The 23,094-nt window shown below is 37.0% G+C and overlaps 1 protein-coding gene across 2 annotated transcripts; it reads left to right on the top strand.

Moving 5' to 3' along the window:
• Positions 1-1,680: 1,680 nt before the first annotated feature.
• Positions 1,681-20,263, top strand: LOC135157884 (aqualysin-1-like). Of its 2 annotated transcripts, none has more exons than XM_064115004.1 (10): positions 1,681-1,908; positions 4,435-4,547; positions 5,064-5,186; positions 7,811-7,934; positions 10,014-10,123; positions 11,312-11,450; positions 12,235-12,419; positions 16,607-16,778; positions 18,869-18,987; positions 19,476-20,263. In XM_064115004.1, the coding sequence occupies exons 2-9, from the start codon at positions 4,440-4,442 to the stop codon at positions 18,979-18,981; spliced, it is 1,074 nt and encodes a 357-aa protein (XP_063971074.1). In that variant the 5' UTR covers positions 1,681-1,908; positions 4,435-4,439; the 3' UTR covers positions 18,982-18,987; positions 19,476-20,263. The 2 variants fall into 2 exon arrangements, with proteins under 2 accessions (XP_063971074.1, XP_063971075.1); XM_064115005.1 differs by having other exon boundaries at positions 1,830-1,956.
• Positions 20,264-23,094: the final 2,831 nt, after the last annotated feature.

The following is a 23,094-nucleotide window of genomic DNA, read 5'->3' as shown; positions in this document are numbered from 1 at the left end:
TGCAGACGACACCAATATATTTTATAAACACAGTGATGTGGAATGTCTTACTCAAAACTTTAATTCTGAACTTTCAAAGGTTAGCAAATGGGTTGAAGCGAATAAATTACAACTTAATTATGAAAAGACCCATGTAATGCTGTTCAATGCTCCGAAAAATAGTGCAAAAGAAGTAAATATAAATATTAATGGCAACTTAATTCAACATTTAAATACTACACAATTTTTAGGAATTAGTATAGACAAGGATTTAAAATGGAAGACACATGTTTATGAGGTTTTAAGGAAAGTTTCCAAAACAATAGGAATAATGAGTAAGCTTAAAGACATTTTACCACAAAATATTATTCTTACATTGTATAATTCATTGATTTTACCTTACATATCTTATTACAATATTGTTTGGGGATCCTGCAAGCAACAGTTACTGAACCGCATCACTCTTCTTCAAAAGAGAGCAGTTCGTATAATATGCCATAAACCCTTTCTAAGTCATAGCAGACCTCTTTTCTTGAAATTAAATATACTCCCAATTTCTTTACTACATGATTTTCAATTATCTGTTTTTATGTATTCCTATTATAACAACCTTTTGCCTAATAATTTTGACAACATTTTTCAAACCAATAGAGATATACATACATATAATACTAGAAACTCAGCTAATACTCGTGCAATATATGGCCATTATTCTTTCTCAAACAACATTTGTTTATGTAGGGGTCCCATTATTTGGAATAAGATCCCTCAAAATATCAAGCAGTGCAAAACCCTTCAAAGCTTTAAAAGACATTTAAAAGTAAATTTCATGCAGAAAGTCTAATACTAATATTAATACTGATATAGATACAATTGTATACTTTTGTTATGTTTGTTGTTCTGTATTTCCCTACTGCATTTGTTTTTTTAATTGTGTTGTTTTGTGTTAATTTCAGGATCACTAACTTATAATTTCCTTGTAACTTTTCAGTGATCCTTCCACTATTCTTGAATATACTCATTGTTGTTATAATGTATTTTATTGAAATATTTATACTTCTTGATTTGTATGTTTTTTATGAAGATTGTGGTAAATAAAGTTTCAATTTCAATTTCAATAATTGGTCATCAATAAATGTAGTTCAACCACAGCTGTAAACCAGATTTTTAACAAAATATGGGCCATATAGGTTAGTGCTTGAATCTGCAATTAGTAACATATGTAATTCAAATACTTATATATCATTATTATTATCATTTGTATATTACAAAGTCAAATTATATAGCTTTGCTACAGTTTTTGTCCTTATCACATAGGACATAGGCAGTCTAAGAATATAAAGCATGTCGATTGTATACTGGAGTTTAAATGCAGCTGCCAGAGTAACCCCCCCCCCCGAAAGTTATTGCTTATACTATTATAGTTGCAGTTAGGAAGTTATGAAATACAAAATTCGAAATAAGAATTAAAGATCTGTCTTGCACTGCAGTTTAGGCACTTACGGGTCATTGACTCGAAAGTCATTACTTTTGTTTGCATTTGGGAAGTTCTGAAATATAAACTCATATTTAATGAAATTAAAAGATCTTGCTTGTGCTGCAGTTTAGGAGCTTATCAGGTCGAGATAATGTTTATTGAAAATAAAAGATCTTGCCTGTGGTGCAGTTTAAATTTAAATAAAACTCAAAAAGAAAGACAATAGAAATAAAAGATCTTGCTTACGTGCGTAGTTGTTTTATCACGAGGTTTCTTCGTCCTTTGCCCTCGTTGACGCATCACGCGCTTCTTGAGAAAGTTGCATCTGTTGCTCCAAGAAGACTTAAATACAGCTCATCCTGCCTAGCTCATCATCAGATCTGATCAGTGCTCAACTGAAGACTTCCAAAAGCTCTCTTCCAGATCAACGCTGCTTTGACGTCCAGAACCTGGTGAGTTGAAGGCTTCTGATCATTCAGAGAGATAGTATTTTCATTCAGGTATATATTTTTTTTAAGTCAGAAAGGTTTCTTGTCATTAGTCTAGAAACGTCAACAGGCAGTCATAAGTTATGAAGATTTTATGTTGATGTGGGCGCGTCGTGGTATCGTGGTTCTGACACTTGCCTTTCAAACAGAGGGTCGTGGGTTCGAATCCTAGCCATGACGTGTTTTCCTTCAGCAAAAAAATTATCCACACTGTGCTGCACTCGATCCAGGTGAGGTGAATGGGCACCCGGCAGGATTAATTCCTTGAATGCTTGAGCGCCTAGGCAGCCCAGCTAAAGCCGGGGTAATAATAGCTGGGAGAACAGTTTTCGGAACTGAAGTGGCTACCCTTGGTAAATATACCTCTATTATTATTCTTGGTCCCAAATGCATCTTTTCTGTTTGATGGTCTGCGCCAAACTAGAAGGGATGACTTGGGAAAGGACAAGACCGTCCTTCGGGAACACTGTTAACATGGTTAAGGTATTTCAAACAAGAATTGAGCGCTTCGATTGCAATGTACTTCATGGGACGGGGTAGATGTCCAGACACAAATGAAACTGTTTTTGTCCGTTTGAATTAAAAACAAAAATGTTAGTATTATATTTCAACACTGATTTAAAAATCAAGAATATTGCTTGCATTGAGCTTTAAATATATTTCTCAATGTTGCATCGGTATAATTATGTGTCCAACGGTAACTTTGGGGGTAGTGCATATAATTTACAAATGCACGGCTGCAGTTATATGCAATATATATATATATATATATATACTTCGGGAATACTATCCTTGTATAGAGTGCTCAATGTCCTTCTCAGGAAGAGCTTTGAATAATAAACACAAGTTCACAAGGTTGACTGGAGGTTCATCAAATTTAATTGCAACTCTGAGTTTCACGCAACCTACGTGAGGTGCGATCGTCAGGCAACTGATAAAACTTTTCAATACCATTGAACAATGCATGTCGCGATCGCGCGAAGCGCGTTACACCAAACACGCACATACTGCTTGGGCGCAGGAAACTAGGTAACCAGTGCGCGCTGAGGTTTTTATAATTTGAATGTGTTTCAAATGTTTTTCAAATAATCGATACTCCGCGATGGGTGGTTGATCGATTAATCGATAATAAGATGAGATGCCATAGAATTGCATATATATATATATATATATATATATGCAATATATATACCTTTCATTATATATACCTTTCATTTTCATTTTCACTTTCATTATTATCAATTCTATGGCATCTCATCTTCTTATCGATTAATCGATCAACCACCCATCGCGGAGTATCGATTATTTGAAAAACATTTGAAAAACGTTCAAATTATAAAAACCTCAGCGCGCACTGGTTACCTAGTTTCCTGCGCCCAAGCAGTATGTGCGTGTTTGGTGTAACGCGCTCCGCGCAATCGCGACATGCATTGTTCAATGGTATTGAAAAGTTTTATCAGTTGCCTGAAGATCGCACCTCACGTAGGTTGCGTGAAACTCAGAGTTGCAATTAAATTTGATGAACCTCCAGTCAACCTTGTGAACTTGTGTTTAATATTCAAAGCTCTTCCTGTGAAGGACATCGAGCACTCTACACAAGGATAGAATTCCCGAAGCATATATATATATATATATATATATATATATATATATATATATATATATACTACTCGTTAAGGTCCATTAGATGAGGTCACCAACTCCTTGCTTCGTTTAACCTACTAGAATGCGCAGAAAGAATAAACATAAATTGCAACGTTCAAACGAATACCATTTCTTGCACACTTCGTCGAACGTGTGAAGATGTTTTTTAATCCAGAACACGTCATACCTTATCGAAACTACATGTGCTTTGAAATAAATCATACTTACCATTATGTCTGGGAAAATCTAATAAAATGCCTTTGCTTGATTGAAACTCATTTGACACTTATCAAGTAAAAGTATAAAAAATGTATTTCTAGAAACAACCGGGATAGACTTAAGAACACGGTAAATGTATTAAAAATGACCGTCCAATTACAAACAAGCTGAGAGACTTTTGTCGAAAATTGGGGAACCTGGACAGCAGTTTCGTCCTAAGACTTCCGGAGCTGACGAAAAATGGGCAAATATGTCTTTTGAATAGGACGAAACTGCTGTTTTGATTTACCAATTTTCGACAAAGACTTCGTGGTTGTGCCTTGGCAAGAGGGGCACCTGACAATACATTTTTCTACGTTCTTAAGTCCGTCGTGCTTGGGGGGGGGGGACGAAAACTACCTATTTACCAGCACAATAGGTAGACTTTGGCTCTCTGACTACTCTATGCCATTCATGCGCATAGCTAGAAAGTTATTTTCATTGTTAGCACGCTTGGGCTGGTCACATGATGGAATCTATCTAATCACTTGATAGGCATCTGTATGACTATTTTGCGTCGTATCATATCAAATTTGTCTCTATTCTTGGTTCACTAAAGAGAATCGCTAAAATTTGTGTTTGTTTCAGACACGATGCATGTCTTCCTAGCCCTCATGTTTGTGGCTGCTGCCACGGCCGAGTTGGCCCCTCTGCTCGAGAACTCTGAGCCCATCCCAGGAAAGTACATCATCAAGCTCCGTGTAAGTATAACGTTTTCCGTAGCCAGTTATAATGGGTAATAATCAGAGACCCATTGAGCGTTGTAATCGGAAACATTTTGGGTTTGGGATTGAATTCTATTGATGCTTTTAAACTCAACTGTCCCCTTTAACTGTTCTGCTCCTGATGACAAAAAATAGTTCTTCTTTCAATTTGAAGGATCACAGCATGAACCTCGGAACGATTTTTGAAGAGGGCTCTGGTTTGTTTATAATTTGACAACGAAAATAGACAAGTTTTCACTTCTAAATGATGACAATTTTTGTCAAATTAACTTTACTATCAAAGAGTGTTTTTGATTTTTTTTTATCTGGTTTCGCTCCCAAATGATGTTCCTCTGCGTGAAAATTCTACATTATAGCATATCAACCTAATTTCCAGAGGTGCAGGAGTGCAAAGAGAATTTGGGGGTGCTTCAGCACCCTTGTTTCCCAGGGCAGTGGACTACAGTTAACACAAGAATCAATTCCAACTTTTAACAAACTACTTTATTACAGGACGATTTCAACATCGATGAAATTGCTTCTACCGTTCGTCTCTCTGGTGGAAAAGTAGGTAACCTTTTCAGAAACGTCCTACACGGCTTCGCTGCCGAGCTCTCCGATGAGGTCCTCGACATTGTGAGTTATTTGTCTATTACAATGTCCATCTTTTTTTTCATTTCATTTACTTTTCAATGCAATCCGTTCCATCCAGACCGGGGGGGGGGGGGATGTTTCACAACTATTTAAGTGTGAGTTTGAATCACACTTAGATTCTCTGTTGCGTGCAGTACAAAAGACATCACCGCATTGGTCAAATCATAGTACGATGACCCGAGCTACTGTGGTATTACTAAATAGGATTGCACGTTACATACTATGTACGTCGGCATCTACGTGTGATTGTAAATCACACTTTACTATTTGTGAAACACTCGCATGCGTAGTTCATTTTTTGTAGGTCTACCTTTACCATTATATACCAAATTGGCAAGGCTCTGAAGTTTCCTTACGTGTCATTAAGCAATGCCATAAGCTGAGAGAGTATGCAATGTCCTCTTTTTACGACTTCAATTAAAAAATGATCATCCCTCACCAAAATAATTGCCAAACTTCCCCCTTAAATAATCGAGCAAGCAGGAGAAGGTCTCCGCTTAAAGGTCATACTGCATCTCGACTCTCAAAGCAGACGAGGAGGCATTGCTCGTTAAAACGTACTAATTGTTCACAAATTTGGGGCAAACGGGGCAGACTAAAGCCTCACCCCCCCCCCCGATTCACACCATCCAGGGGTTGGTGCCGGGATATATTTCGGAGGGGGGGGGGTGCTGCAAAAACGACCTAAAGCTGACGTTATTTTTCTCATTTCATTATAAGGTAATATAGTGTTACGAAAATTTAGTTTTTAATTTTATTTCCTTTTCTTTTATTACAAGAAATAGATTATTAAAAAAAATCTTACATGTCTTGAAGAGTTAAATGTGCAATCCAAGGTTATGATAGTTCTGTATAATATCCAGATAAAATCCAAGTTGGTTGGCGAAGATTCCTTAAATCAAAGTTCACAATGATGGCGATGATGAAATTGATGTTGAAGCTAGATGAATAACAAGAGTCACTGTAACGAGTTGAAATGTCTGTGAAGACGATGTTGATGATGATAAACAGTCAATTTCAGATAATCCATGGGTTGAAAAGCGTTCATTAAAACAGATTGATGATCTCGATGAGAACTGAGAATTCCTCTCTCAAAGTAACTGCAAACAGTTCATTGGTGGTATGCAAGTAATTCCACAGAAGATAAATGTTGTATTCCAGTTGGAAATAAACTATGCTCTGACATAAAGTCTGGTGTAAAACTCTGAGTTCTGATCCGATGTGATGATGTCCTTGAAGAAACTGCCAGCTTATAATTATATAAATTTCTACTATTCTGGAAGCTTCTAGTATTGTCTTTAAAAAGAGCGTTATTCTTCTTTCCAGAATAGTCCACTTCTACAAGACTCTTGAATGACCTCAGTGACTTTAACAATGCAAACAATATAGCTGATCATATTGTCCTTTTCACTGCAGGCAGGCTCTTATGTCTTTGTCTTTGGACATTCCAGAAATAACAAAGATTATTCTATGTCATTATAATAGGCATACATAACAAAGCCTTACTGAGACATTCTGAAATATTCTTAATCATTATATGCTATGAATATCCTTAAAGAGGAAGTAACTAAATAAATGAATGTAATTGCTCTTCCAATTCTTATACACAGCAAAAACTGTGGTGTTAACCGGTGTACATAGAGGACCACACCAGTTATTTTACACCGGTGTTAAATTGTTGGTGTGAGTTTTACACCTATAGGTGTTATTACAACACCCACGGTTGTTACATTTACACTCTTTGGTGTTATGTTTAATCTTTAGGGTGTTATTTTAACACCTCAGGGTGTGGTCCTCTATTAACACCAATTGGTGTCAGTTTTAATACCACAGTTTTTACAGTGTATATAACACACCGTAGACACACATAATTCTCTCCCAGATCCATGTGATTAGGAATGAAATTCTTTGGGTGATGAATCCATCCGCCACTCTTGATTTTCTTCCCAGTCATGCCAGTGGAATTAATTGGGGAGTTGTATGATGGTACCTGTTGTAGTTCAAGGAAATGGGCTTAGATTTGTTACCGTTATCTATCGCTGATACAAACTGAATACTGTGCAGCAACGTATAACCTATAATCGAGGCGAAGGCTGCAGCTTTTGCCTTTGTCGTTTATACGTTTCGCATAACGCCATCAGAGTAATAAAGGCAACTTAGGCAAAATCTGTGTAGCCTCCGTGTAGATTATAGTCTAAGCAATGTAGGACTTCCAATTAAGAATTGACACTTGTAGGACAACGTATTAAGCTTGAATTTGAGGAAAGGAGGAATATAGGGAAGAATAATATTACTTTATATTCCGATTTCGCCCTAACAAACACTTATTGAGTTACTATGAAAGTTCATTCGGACGAACACTTTAGGAAGGACAGAAATTAAAGGAAAATAGAGGAGTGAAAGAATCTGAGATCATAGTGCTAATACTAGGAACTGAGAACTGCATCATCGAAGAAACAATCGATATGACATCATCATGTAAAGAGGGAATGAGTCCCAATGGGATCAATTCACGCTTGATTGCCCGAGATTGGTCAGCTTATCTTGAATATACGATATCATGCAATATTTATCTCCGTTTTCCACCTCGAATATCTTTGACACAGGTTCGTGGACTTCGCGCCGTTGAGTACGTTGAACAGGACGGCGTCTATCGTACTCAGGTCACCTGGGGTCTAGACCGTATCGACCAAAGGAATCTCGCTCTTGACAATGACTATAGTCCAAGGGGTAATATATTTCTTTCGTTCGTTCTTTGAATTTGTTTTTGAATTCGTATATTTCTTTTTCAGCATTCTGAAATTGTTTTTTTGCTACGAGTGTCTGAAATTACATCCAAACTTTGAACACAATTATCTCAAAATCGTGCTTTGGAGACCAGCCGAGGTTTGCAACGGTTCGTAAAATCACTGAATTACTATATGTCAATTTGGTATAAAACAGTTGCAAATGATATGAAAAAAATAAGTCCCTGCTATGGGAATTAAAGAGAGGAAAAATTGTTTCACAGTATCTCACTTTTGAGTATAATGCATAATTTGGAGATTGAGCCGTGTTAAGTGCATGACTGTGAATGCAGCTAGAAAACACTTCTTCCATCGGAAAAGACGTAAACGTTGGTCCAGTGCATAGGAGAGTCACAACTTATGCACGTTAAAACCAAACAATATTCGTCTAAGAGTAGGGTATGTACTCCGTGTCTTTGCTCTTGCTGGTCCATGGGAAAATCTCAAGAGTGCGTCAATACACCAGGATTAAGTTAAAGGTCAAGTCCACCTCAGAAAAATGTTGATTTGAATCAATAGAGAAAATCAGACATGCACAATGCTGAAAATTTCATCAAAATCGGATGTAATATAAGAAAGTTATGACATTTCAAAGTTTTCGCTTATTTTTACCAAAATAGTTATGTGAACGAGCCAGTTACATCCAAATGAGAGAGTCGATGATGTCATTTACTCACTATTTCTTTTGTTTTTTATTGTTTGAATTATGCAATATTTCAATTTATACAAATTTGACGATTAGGACCTCCTTGCCTGAACCACAAAATGTTAAAATAATGGAATTCGACGTGTTCAGGGAGGAATGAAACTTCATTTCACATGACAATGACGAGAAAATAAAAATATTTCATATTTCATATAATAAAATACCAAAGAAATAGTGAGTGAGTGATGTCATCAGTTCCCTCATTTGCATACTTACCGAGATGTGCATCTAACTGTTTTGTGCAATTAAGGAAACTTTAAAATGTCATAACTTTCTTATTTTACATCCGACTTTGATGAATTTTTCAGTGTTATGTTTGTTGAATTTTTCTCTTTTTATTCAAATCAAGTTTTTGTTGGGGTGGACTTGTTTTTTAAATAAATCAAATAAAATAAAATAAATCAAATCAAAGTTGTAGCACGTTTCCGTGTTCCAGACGATGTAAAATATTACAATCAACCATGATCCCGGTATTGCCATATTAATTTGTCTCCCATAGACTTTAGTAACACAGAAATATTTCCATGATGGTACTCTACACTAATATGATTATGAATTAATGATACACTCTTGAAATGTTGGGCAACACACCGTCCACACAAAAATTCGTTAAAGCTTAATATCCAAATCTGGGCAGTTTTAAACTAATAATGTGTGCTTTGGGTGAAAACTACAACACGGTTTTGGTTGAAAACTACCCAGAGTTGGATATATTTTTTAACCAATTGTTATGTGGACAATATGTTGCCCAACATCTTAAGGGTATAATATAATAATAGACCACAGAGACAAGTTCGTGGCTCTTTTGAAACTTGTATTGACTACCACAGACCGACAAAGACATGACATAAGCCAACGTGTCCAAGCTGGACCTAAGCGTATAGAAACGACTCCGGTCAGTTACTTTTCGGCTTCATCAGTAGAAGGAAGATCGCTCTTGGGAACCTTGATTAAAGCTCCACCCATGGCCATCAGGATTGTTCTCTATTTTTCATCGTACATGATAATGAAACTTATACAGATATACAAATAGGTGCCTCCAGTAAGGTAGAGAAAAGATTTGATAATAGAAGATACATTTTGGATGATCATTAGAACTGGAAAAGATCATGAACCATGAAGGAAGAAAAAAAAAAGAGTAAACAAGCGGTACCATTTTTACATCGTCTTGCCCCCCCCCGCCCCCCCACCCTTTAAATTACCGTTATCCCAATTTTGGTGACAATCACGACAATATCGATCGCCGTGATTACATTGATGATGATGATGATGATGATGATGAATGTATTTGATATTATTTTTCTCTCTCAACCACAGGCACCGGAAGCGGATATACTGTGTGGGTAATCGATACCGGCGTCTTGGATACCCACAATGACTTTGGTGGTCGTGCTGACCAAGTGGTAAACTACGCAGGTGGTCAAAGTGTAAGTACTACAGTCATCCAATGATAGGGAGTCTTTGCTTAGCGACATACCGGAATTCGAGAAGAGGTGTAACTGCCCGTCAAATGACAACGAACACCTGGGGTCTTTGTCGAAAATTGGTGATCCGTAACGGCAAATTTGTCCTGCACTACAGAGCTGGAAAATTTCAAATATATCATTTGCTGAATAGCAAGAACTTAAACGCTGATTTGATTTTAAAAAAATTGGCAATAGCCTCTCCTTTGTTCTTTTTCATGAAGGGGATTTTTTAATACATTTTCACTGTTCTAAAATCCTCTGTACGTCGACGAGCGAATACTCCCTAATGTCTATACTTAATGTTCAAGAGGATTTTGTTCTCCTTGCTTTTAACACCAAAGCATTTTATTGCCAAGCGAGGATTTTCCTTTAAACTACATGTATATAATTTGTTGTCATTGTATTTTATGTATACATGTTGAATTATAATACATATAGATGTTAACAATTCAGAATAAGACGAGTAGAATGAATTTGGTTACTTTTAGATCGCAAACCCTTTTAGATAACATGTGATGTTTCATAACAATAATTTGGTCAAAACATTGTTATTTGCATCAGATTATTTTTTAATACTTGTTAGATATTACCCTTTTTGTCAAGTGCTTATCTAATAACCCGAATTTTACACAAAATTAATGGCAGTAAAAAAAACCGTGTTCCAAGTTTCGAACGTGAATAACCGTTTGTAATTGACGAAAGAACAAAGGCAATATGTAGTCACACGAATCAACCATAAACGAATAATTTTGAAATTGTTTTGCTTTAATAAGGGTTTACACAGACTTCATATCCAAGATTTAGTTCCTTCAAGAAACTAAAACAATGTTACATGTATTTGAATATGTAAAGTACAATTCCCAGTGAAAATGCTGAAAATTTCTTTAAAAACTGATACCAATATATGAAGTTTTCGGATTTTCAATTTCATAATGCGTGCCGAAATGGATAGAAAATAGGTGGACCAATGATGTCATGTCCCCACGTTCCTTTTCTTTAATAGTTTCCCGCAAGAAATCAAATTTATTTCATATTTCTTTCTTTCTTTTTTTATTTATTTATTTACCACTCGTGGGATGGAACACCCTATCAGCAAATACTGTTTTTCGTAGTGTGTAAAAAGGGCTTTTTATTTTCTTGATTTTACAGTCGGATTGTAACGGACATGGAACCCACTGCGCTGGGACAGTTGGCTCCAATACCTATGGTGTCGCGACGGGTGTAACCATCAAGGGAGTCAAAGTCTTAAACTGTTTTGGATCGGGCTCCAATAGCGGTGTTATCTCAGGTAAGCTATCCTGAATTACATGCAAAGTGGTGACGACAAAGATTTGTGATGTGATAGTAATACACCAATACAATACCTTAATTTGTTTAATCCAATACATCTCAATCCAAGACATATCATACAACTAATACATGCACAGTTAAGTTGCTCATTTCGATACAAATTGCCCAGACTATATATATATATATATATTACCAACATACATTACCCATCACAGTAGACAGTATGTTGCCTAACATTTTAAGGGTGTATGACCACATCAGGGAGCTTCATGATTACACAAATTGCGTTTGGCAAGAGTCGTCATCAACGTATCAAGTTCTAGCTTTGCTAAATGAATTCGTAGCTTTTAATCAATAAAAAAGTCTTCTACATGTATAATATGATGAGGCGCGATAGCTCAGTCGGTAGAGCGGGGGTTTCGTATTCCGGTGACCCGAGTTCGATTCCCACGTGGTGCGCTAGTGCCCTTTGGTAAGGCATTTATCCTCATTACCGGGTCCCTCGGAGAGGACCTTAAGCCGTCGGTCCTCTGGCTGCTTGCTCACAGGCATTCATGCTTTCTTAGCAGTCAGGTAAAAACCTCGGTATAACATAACAATACAATCTTGCCTTATGTCTTGACAAAGTTAGGCTTTGGTAATGCTATTTGAGGGTGTGTTCAAATTAGTTTGTTTATCAGAGCAAATGAATGTAATATTGAGTTCAGTCTCCCCCCCCCCCCTGCAAATAACTTCTTAGTTTGACACGAATGTTAAGCGTTAGAAACGTTTTTGTCACCCAGGGGTGAATTATGTAAAGGGCAATAGCGGAAGCAAGGACGTTGCTTCAATGTCACTGGGAGGAGGGATCTCAACAGCTTTAGACACTGCTGTCGAGCAACTTATTTCTTCAGGAGTTCCAACCGCCGTGGCTGCTGGTAATGATGATAGCAATGCCTGCCTCTCTTCTCCTGCACGTGCTTCGACGGTAAGTTCAACCAACCAATCCAAGACCTAGGAGTGAACATGCGTATGACCCTTGCAATGTTCTTATTTTTTTTCCTACGAGTGTACCCCCATGTAGAAATCAGAAACCTCCAGTTATTTTCATTGCTAGCTGGAATGATTGTGGTCGGAAACAAATTCTGGAAAGGGTGCTAATTTCTGTACCTATGCACTTCTCATTCCATTTAAAAGGCAATCCAACCATGGTCATTGGATTTTTGAGAGGGGTAAAAAATAATCAAAATCATGAAATTTGGGATGAAATCAGGCAGGCAATAACAAAGTTATGGCTGTTTTAAAATATGGATCCATAAGACTATGTCCATTTGGAGTTGGCAACTGTGTAAGTAAACCATGACATGTGGTAGGAATCATGTACTTAATTATCAGAGAACTGTGATTTTACTTAATCTCTGGGGGCAGTAATCAACATATAACCAGGGTAGCATTTTGTTTTATATAGTAATAAATATAAATAATAAAAATAATTTGAATTAAAACAATTTTTTTATTACATTTTAGTCATTTTATGTGTTGGAGAAAAAGGAAGCGTAGTCCTTACCTTCTGACATTATGATATCACAAGTTTAAAAGTCTGAAGCCAATTTGAAGTCCCCATGGGTAGGTCTATAGCGATTCCCAATTTTTTACAACTTCTAACAACTCAAAACTCTCTTATTGTTTGTCCGATATTGTTCGGTCTTTCACCTTTCTCCTTTTCCCTTGAAAACATTCTTTTATTTGGATCGGATTCCCCTGTTAACAGGTACACACTTAAAATAGTTGGGCAAAAAATGCGGAAAGGCAAGATGTCAAATTTGCAAGCACATAATTCTTGATCAGAATATAATTAGGCTATCAGACAAATGTGTGATAACGCCCCCCCCCCCCGCATGTAACTGTGACGTAACAAATGCTGTATATGCCATAAAGTGCTCCAAATGCCCCAAGAGCATATATACATAGGAGAAACTCTCGGGTTTAGGGAGAGGTTTAACAACCACAAGAATATAGCACCACTCGTAATTTGAATCACCCAGAAGCAGAGCATTTCAATCAAGCGGGGCATACAATAATCGATCTGCGTTGTTGTATAACATGTATAATCAAACACGGACTTGTGTCTTTCGAGGGAAGACACATTTTCGAAATGAAAATGATAATCAAAACGGAAAGTTACAGAAAACCTGGCATGAATAATAATATGTCATGGCTCACTAAATACACCTTTTTTTTTAAAACACATAAACTTGATTGATTTTCTTGATCACTAACATTCATTTATGATTTGTTATTGCTACTACGTCACAATACAAGAAATGACGTCATACATTATGACGTCTTGTTCATATATGATGTCCCAAAGTCGCTAGTAGTGCGCCGCTTGATTTTTTATTTGGATACGCTTCGCCTATTTTGATTAACATTATATATTGTGACGTAGAAATGATGTTTTATTATTTATTATGATTTATGTTTTTGAGCCTAATGCGTCTCCATGACAATACGCCTAGTTACACAAGGCAATTGTACCTGGAAACGCGGTACTTTTGTCATTCACTTGATAAAGACGGTATGTACTCGTCGAAAATTTGTGGACTTCAATAAATTTTGTTGGATTAAAGCATGAAAGTTTCAACCTTGTTTCTCTCTCTCTCTCTCTCTTTCTCTCTCTCTCTCTCTCTCTCTCTGTATATATATATATATATATATATATATATATATATAAAAGGGTAGATAGCTCTGGGGAACCTTGATTTAAGCTACGCCTACCATTGTTCTCTTCATCCATTTCTTTCACACTATATATATATATATATATATATATATATATAAACTCCTCAAAAAAAGTTTGGACATTTGACTATGATCGATATCCATCCTCGGTTTTAGTAAATATCAATGTGTAATTAATATCAATGAATAGAACATTTAATTTTCTTTAAAATGATACGCTACATGATATGATTATGTTTTACATGGAGGTGCAGTGCCTATGTGGGGGCAAGGTAAAAATTCAAAAGTTGCAAAATTACACAATATTCAAAGTCACTGTCCTTTTTTCCGTGGTGATGAGTGAGTTTCTCAGCGGTTTCTTTTGATTTTGATCAATAATTCCTCATCGGTTTTTGTCTCACCTGCATATAGCAGAGTGAGACTATAGGCGCCGCTTTTCCGACGGCGGCGGCGGCGTCAACACCAAATCTTAACCTGAGGTTAAGTTTTTGAAATGACAGCATAACTTAGAAAGTATATGGACCTAGTTCATGAAACTTGGCTATAAGGTTAATCAAGTATTACTAAACATCCTGCCTGAGTTTCATGTCACATGACCAATGTCAAAGGTCATTTAGGGTCAATGAACTTAGACCATGTTGGGGGAATCAACATCAAAATCTTAACCTAAGGTTAAGTTTTTGAAATGTCATCATAACTTAAAAAATATATGGTCCTAGTTCATGAAACTTATACATCAGTTTAATCAACTATCACTGAACATCCTGCATGAGTTTCACGGCACATGACTAAGGTCAAAGGTCATTTAGGGTCAATGAACTTTGGCCAAATTGGGGATATCTGTTGAATTACCATCATAACTTTGAAAGTTTATGAATCTGATTGATGAAACTTGGAAATAATAGTAATCAAGTATTACTGAACATCCTGTGCACGTTTCAGGTCACATGATCAAGGTCAAAGGTCATTTAGGGTCAATGAACTTTGGCCAAATTGGGGCTATTTGTTGAATTACCATCATAACTTTGAAAGTGTGTTGGTCTAGTTCATACAACTTGGATATAAGAGTAATCAAGTATCACTGAACATCCTGTGTGCATTTTAGGTCACATGACCAAGGTCAAAGGTCAATGAACTTTGGCCATAATGGGGGTATCTGTTGAAGTACCATCATAACTTTGAAAGTTTATGGATCTGACTCGTGAAACTTGGACATAAGAGTAATCAAGTATCTCTGAACATCCTGTGTGAGTTTCAGGTCACATGATCAAGGTCAAAGGTCATGTAATGTCAATGAACTTTGGCCACGTTGGGGGTATTTGTTGAATTACCATCATATCTCTGTAAGTGTATTGGTCTAGTTCATAAAACGTGGAAATAAGAGTAACCAAGTATCACTGAACATCTTGTGCGAGTTATAGTAGTTTTCAAAATCAGCACTGCTGCTATATTGAATCGCGTGATGCAGGTGAGACCACCAGAGGCATTCCACTTGTTAAGAATATCAATGTGTAATTAATATAATTGAAGAGGTCATTTAATTTTCTTTAAAATGATATCCCACATGATATGATTATGGTTCACATGGAGGTGCAGTGTCTTGAAATGTGGGGCAAGGCCAAATTTCAAAAGTTGCAGAATGACACAAAATTGAAAGTAACTTCTTTTTTCCGTGGTGATGAGTGAGTTTCTCACCGGTTTGTTTTGATTGTTTTCATGCACCTTAACATCAACATTAACATGGAATCAAACACACCTCTTCACAAGCAAACACATAACAAACAAACAAACATGCATGTGTATTTCAAACCACGACTCAAACCATGATATCTCACAGAACCATCATTACAGAAGCAGGGGCTTGATTTGAATCGATTTCCATCTCTTTTGACACAAAGGAATCATGTATGATGTTCTGTATTGACCCTTCATGACTATTTCTGCTCGTTTTTGCAGCTTTTCAATTTAGACCTCATCCAAAACTTTTGAATCCTGCTCTTTTCGTGATGACATGATCATAACAAGTATGGTATCATTTTAAAGAGAATTAAATGATCTTTTGAATAATATCAAATATGCATTGTGTAGAATTGGGAGTTTGGAGAAATTAATGGCCAAACACAGATTTCCAAACTTTTTTGAGGGGTTTATATATATATATATATATATATATATATAAAACGAGTTAACGTTAGCAAAATTATTACTCTGAATTATCAAGCTGTTAACAGGCAAATGTTAGAAAAGAGGAAAGTTTCACTTTATTGATGGCTCGGTCTTGTTTCGGGTTAAAAGAAGTCGAAGCGTAGCACACTTTTCCATTGTGCACAATTTAATTGTTTCTAGATGCTTTGTGCCTTAGTATACATGGCATGTATATTGCCATCTTCGTTTTTAATTCAAGTGAAATTTTTTGGTAATTCAAAATTTCAGGCAATCACAGTTGGAGCTACAGATAGTAGCGACAACCGCTCATCATTTTCCAACTACGGTAGCTGCCTAGACATCTTTGCTCCAGGTACTTCTATCACGTCTACTTGGTATACGTCTAATTCAGCAACCAAAACCATCAGTGGAACTTCGATGGCCTGTCCTCATGTTGCTGGTAAGCCCCACGTTTTTTCCATTACAGTCAGACTGCAGGTCCCGATGCTAGCTGATGAGCAAATGGAGCAAGATTTATCAAAATCCTATCGTGGATAAATTCAGCTCCCTGCAAATTCTCGTAAACTGTGAGGCTTTCTTTCTCAAAAATTATACCTTCAGGAAAATGGCTTATTCTTGCCCAAAAGAAAGAGTAAATGTCACTCTCTTATATTGGTTATTTCTTTTGAATAAAATATTTTGATAAATAAGTGAATTTCAGGTCGAAAAATAGCTTAAACAGAATGTTCTTCCCCTGTTTTCTCTTGAAAATTGTGCAAAACTTTTTGTTTTGGGCACAAGTACTATTCATACCCCTTTCATAAACCCAATACCCCTTTCATAAACCCAATAAAACACAATTATGCGGCTAATAGCAGCATAATTTGGTCGTAAAATCAGAGGAGGACAAGAGTTATCCGCATTATTCTGATGCTGCTATTATCCTCATAATAGCGGCATCGGGACAAGATTTTGAGTTTATGAACGTATTTCCAAATAATGCGGATAATTGCCATGGTGCGGTCACAAGGTCACCCTTTTCCAACACAACCGCATTGGAGGGGGCGTGTCCAGTTGTCATGACGATTATCCGCCTTTTTCAAGACGGGCGCTCGTAAAAATAATTTATGGAGTTTGTGAACGCAATTTTTATTGAATTATCCGCATTACTCTTAGGCGGCTAATTGGAGGATATGTTTTATTGGGTTTATGAAAGGGGTATTATAAAACACAATTATGCGGCTAATAGCAGCATAATTTGGTCGTAAAATCAGAGGAGGACAAGAGTTATCCGCATTATTCTGATGCTGCTATTATCCGCATAATAGCGGCATCGGGACAAGATTTTGAGTTTATGAACGCATTTCCAAATAATGCGGATAATTGCCATGGTGCGGTCACAAGGTCACCCTTTTCCAACACAACCGCATTGGAGGGGGCGTGTCCAGTTGTCATGACGATTATCCGCCTTTTTCAGGACGGGCGCTCGTAAAAATAATTTATGGAGTTTGTGAACGCAATTTTTATTGAATTATCCGCATTACTCTTAGGCGGCTAATTGGAGGATATGTTTTATTGGGTTTATGAAAGGGGTAATATATCAACAGAAAGGTCATACTCTGTACTTTCTTACAGTATCTTGGTATTTGGCACTTTTTAGATGGGTCAGAAGCAAGCCTTTTCTATCAAGATACAAAACGAGATTTCTTAATTTTTTGAGTAGCATAAAATCCAGAGTTCTGACTGGCTGAATAATGTTTACAAAACAAAACTCATGGGTAATTTGAAGAGATTACCACGTGGTGAGTGTGACCTTGGAGAGCCACCGTTAGGATTTGGGTGGGTGTGTGGTCTCAATGACCAATCAGCGCGCAGTATTAGTGTTATTAAGCTGCTAAATGTATCAAACATTTTCCTTTTTTGATTGGTTGAGTTTCAGGTGATGAGGGGGTTTGGAACTAGTTTTAGAATATTGCATGATTGACATTACATGATATACTATTTTGACAATGACATTACTTTTGTGAAGGCTTTTTCAAATTTTCCAAATAGGTCTTACTATTTGGGAAATGACTTTACAGTACGAGAGTAGTGATAAATACTGATACGACTAGTAGCAGCAGCAGCAGTAGTAGGAGTAGTAGTAGTAGTAGTAGTAGCAGTAGTAGTAGTAGAAGTAGTAGTAGTAGTAGTAGTAGTAGTAGTAGAAAAAGTAGTAGTAGTAGTAGTAGTAGTAGTAGTAGTAGTAGTACTACTACTACTACTACTACTACTACTACTATTACTACTACTACTACTACTACTACTACTAACACTACTACTACTACTACTACTACTACTACTACTACTACTACTACTTCTATACTTCTGGCAATATGAATAATTACAACATCAATTTACGGTAACAATGATAAGAATAATCTTCGGTAGGCACCTAAATTACAAATGCTTACTGTATTCTGTGTTCGACCAGCAGTTAGAAAATATATTTATATATGGATGATTCATTCATAATTTATTCATTGTCTTTTCTCCACTCAAAATTTATAGGTGGCATTGCACTTTTCGGCAAAAGCACTTCTGATATGCTTGCTGATGCTTCTTCCGGTAAGATTAGTGATGTAGGAACTAATAGCCCTAATAAACTTCTCTACGTCGGATAATGAGTGGTGAGTATAACTCCCTCTGTTCCTTTTCAAAACCTTTGGGAACATTCAAGCAAGTTACAAGGCATATGCCTCCTTTTTTTTCAGGCTACACTAATCCATAGCCCCTGGCTAGAGAGTGACCACGTTAAACCACGGACCTATTATAGGTCCATGGTTAAACATACCTTAATATTCTTCAAGGGACATTCGTGCTATTCACTGGCATGACTGGGGTGGGGGATTTTTTTTAATAGCTGTCCAGCTGAAGTAGACTAATGCACTTCATTTGTTTCCAAATGTATTGTATAGGCCTTCTAAAAAAAAACCTGGTTGGAGAGTGGTCAAGTAGAGATTGATATCTTGCCTAATGATGTTCATTCTCTGTTCATTCATTATGAAGTTCCAACCCATGATCCCATAATTGGAATTCATGTTTTAACCGATGCGTACACGTCGGCCTATATGATTTAAAGTTTAAAACTGTGTGTCCATGTTTTTTTTTTTTTCAGGTGGCGGCCCGCTCCAAGCAGCAACGAAGCAGAGTTATGACACATAACAATTAAAACAAAAAAATAAATAAACTGTTCAATTTTCTTTGAAAATGAGCATCTGCGTGTTTGATTTATCCGGAAATTAATAAATGACAAAGTAAAAATAAACATGAAATTACTTTCATTCCAAAAACTTCTTCCTGCACATGTTGCAATAGGTTGAATTCCATATCGATATTAATTTGGGATAACTGTGGTGTATAGGCTTTTGTAGGCCATGTAAGAATACGGGGGGGGGGGTCTTTTTGTCTTTCTTTTCCGGAACAAGCACTGTTATCGTGCAGTAAAGGCCATATCCTTCGATTATTTTCTTTTTGAGAAATTACTAAACAACGCAACTAAAAGATATAACGGGATCATAATTAATGATTGATAACATTCCAAATCATCGATCAGTCATGGCGATACTTTGAATTCTAGATGTATTTCTCACTGTATATCGATTGAGCAAGCATCGTGAGGATTCTTTCTTCATGAGAGAGTTGTAACAGCATTATAGATAACAAGATCTGTTGGTATTCATTGCCATCAAGCGGATAATTCTGGTCTCATCTACAAAGAAATACTAGGTGATTGGCATGTCTTCTACGAGAATGTTCACGATGCGATACGCCTTTCACACTGAAGTTATCTTCATCAACATTACCAAGTTAGCCCTCTAAAGTTAAAAGACATTGCATTATCATTTATCGACCATAACCGAAATGTATTATCGAATCTTTAGCGAATAAAATCCAAATTGAACTGCATTACTCATTGTAGTATCTGGTTTATTTTTGTGTGATAAAAATCTTATGTCCTGGAATTACGGGTATTCCTTACTTGACATATTACTATCTTAAAGTACCTATATAACACAAATTGAAGTTAATTCCCATCGGTGCACACGTTGCCATTTAAGTATCCAAATATGACTTTATAGATATATGTTTTTAAAGAAATATTGAAAGAATATATTTTTTCAACTTTCTGAGCTCCATCATAAAAAGAGGTATCAGGCCTCATTTTGGCACAAATGAATCAGAATTTTTGAACTGGTGATTTTCGCTGATGACCGAAAGATGATGTCACAGGAAATCCTAGCTGTCTCTTTAAGGGGTGGAGCTTTTCAAGTTGGAAATTAAAAAATAAATATCTTAACGTTTATTGATAAATCAACGCAAGATATCTGGAACTTTAAATAGCAACAAATCACTTTTAATCTTCAATATACGCCAATAGGATTCAACTTAAATGTGGATTGCAGATTGCATCTCCATATATATGCCCATACCTTTGCAGCGAAGGTAGACCAGTACTAGTATTTACAATCATGATTATATCCAGCTTTAGATTTGCAGCACAACCTCAGTTTTATCACTTACTTTGAAAGAACCAACAAATTAAGGATTATGAAGGAGAGAAAGAGATAAGTAGGAAGTTTGCGCAACTATTTCGCATACGCTCTCTGGAACGTAAAGAGCCTTCATGAAAAAGCAGTATTTGTCGAAAATCTGTGAATCAAAACATCAGCGTCGTCTGAGACTCTGGACAAACGCTGAATTGCCAATTCGTCCACTCACAAGTCATGGTCTACTTTCATTTAGTCTAATGCCATAACGTTCATTAACATTTCGTCTAACAACCAATTGGTCCAATAACAATTGGTCCAATCATCACTTCGTTTAATCACCAGTTCGTCTATTACCGTTTCGTCTAATATTCAGTTGGTCAAATCCCCATTTTCTTTTCCTTCATTTTGTACAATTAACACTTAACTTAATTAGACCAAATGGTATATGAACCAACTGGTTATTATAGATGGAATGGCTTTAGACTAAATGACAGAAGAAAATTGGTGGGTGGACGAAATGATGGTAGAGTAGACCATATGATAGTAGATGAGGTGGCAATTGGACGAATTGGCATTACACGAATTGGAAATAGACCGGACAAATGGCATATTATTTGCAATGTTTCGTCAGCTCCCAAAAATGATCTCCCGGTTCATCAATTTTCGACAAAAACCTTTGAGCTGTTCATTGCGATTTGATGCCATTTTCAATGCATTCTCTATGTTCTAGAATCCGTTCCCGTTGCAATAGCGGAAACTCGCTATTGAGGAGATTAAGTGAGACTAATCATGAAAGCAAGAGAGAGAGAAAGAGACGGGGAAGAAGAAAGAAGACAATGAGGAAGCGCGATAAAGAAGGAGAGACGAGCGGAGGAAAAGGGGAACTGATGAATAAAGAAAATGAGCGAGAATGACAGAGAAAGATAGTTCTAATGGAAGCAAGAAGGGAGATCGATAAAAGAGGGGGGGTTCCATGACATTTGCTCCGGCGACAATTGCTCCGAAGGAAAATCTGCACGTTTAGCCAAGCATAAACCTAGTCTCAAAAACTAAATAAACCCTAATCCTTATCTTTGCATTATTCAGAATCAAACACTAAATTGCAATCCTAAATCTACCCCAATACCCTCTAAGATATTAAGACCAGAGCAAATGTCGCAGGAGCGAATGTCGTGTCGCCAAAAGGGTTAGAGCATGGAGAGAGAGAGAGAGAGTGAGAGGGGAGGGTAAATTAATGAAATACGAGAGAACAACACAGCAAACAAAGAGAATGATATTGAGAAATAAATGGAATTAGATCGAGTAAGAAAAATAAGGGATGAATATAAGGAGTGAGGGAGATGGTGGAAAGATGTTTTATTAATTCATTCCGCTCTCTCTCTCTCTCTGTGATTTATATTTTAAAAATCCAGGCATAAAATGTAATAAAGGAGAGGGCTGGGCAGTGGCGTACCCAGGATTTTCAAAAGGGGGGCAAATTCGTCCGCCAAAATATTTGACAAGCAAAAAAAAAAGTCTTCGAAGGATAAAGGATTTTTTACCAGAAAAGAAATTGACAAGCAAAAGAAAAAAAAGAAAGGACTTCCAGTTTAAAAGAGGGGGTCACTTGTGGCTCGTCGGGGATCAGTTGTGACTCGTCAGGGGGGGGGGGGCAGGGGTACGTCCCTTGCATGAGTCGTGATTCGTCGGGGGCAGTCTGCCCCCCCCCCCCCCTTAGGTACGCTAGTGGGGCTGGGTGTGTGTGAGTCTATGTCCTATAGTGTGTGAGAGAGTAGGGGCGTGTGAGTGAACAAGCATCCACACAAGGAACTGGGGACGTACGTACACATTACATACATGCAATTATTCCCACTAGGTGGTTTCAAACCGCCTCGATCACAAGAATCCCCGTTAAATTACGAGAACTTTTTTAGGCTGAAAAATACCCATTAATTATTCCTGCATTCACACCGCCCTGAAACATATCCTTCGGGATAAGTTCCTGAAGTTACGAGCATGCGCAGTATGGTCTGATAAGCAGCAAGGCGCGAAATTCAAAATCACTAGCCCAGCAGCAACCCATGCACGGCGCCGCACCCAACGACACGCTGGGCTAAAAGTTCCCGTAATTTGCTTTCAGACCGCCAAAATACCCACGACCTTGGAAAAATCCCCGCGAAAGTTCTCGTAATTTCGCCAAGTACCTACTATTTATCGGGTATTTTCTTTCGGGGATATTACGCGTAGTTTGCTTTCAGACCGCCA

Source organism: Lytechinus pictus, unplaced genomic scaffold (genome assembly GCF_037042905.1).
Source record: "Lytechinus pictus isolate F3 Inbred unplaced genomic scaffold, Lp3.0 scaffold_20, whole genome shotgun sequence".
NCBI lineage: Eukaryota > Metazoa > Echinodermata > Echinoidea > Temnopleuroida > Toxopneustidae > Lytechinus > Lytechinus pictus.
This window is presented reverse-complemented; position numbering and strand designations above follow the sequence as displayed.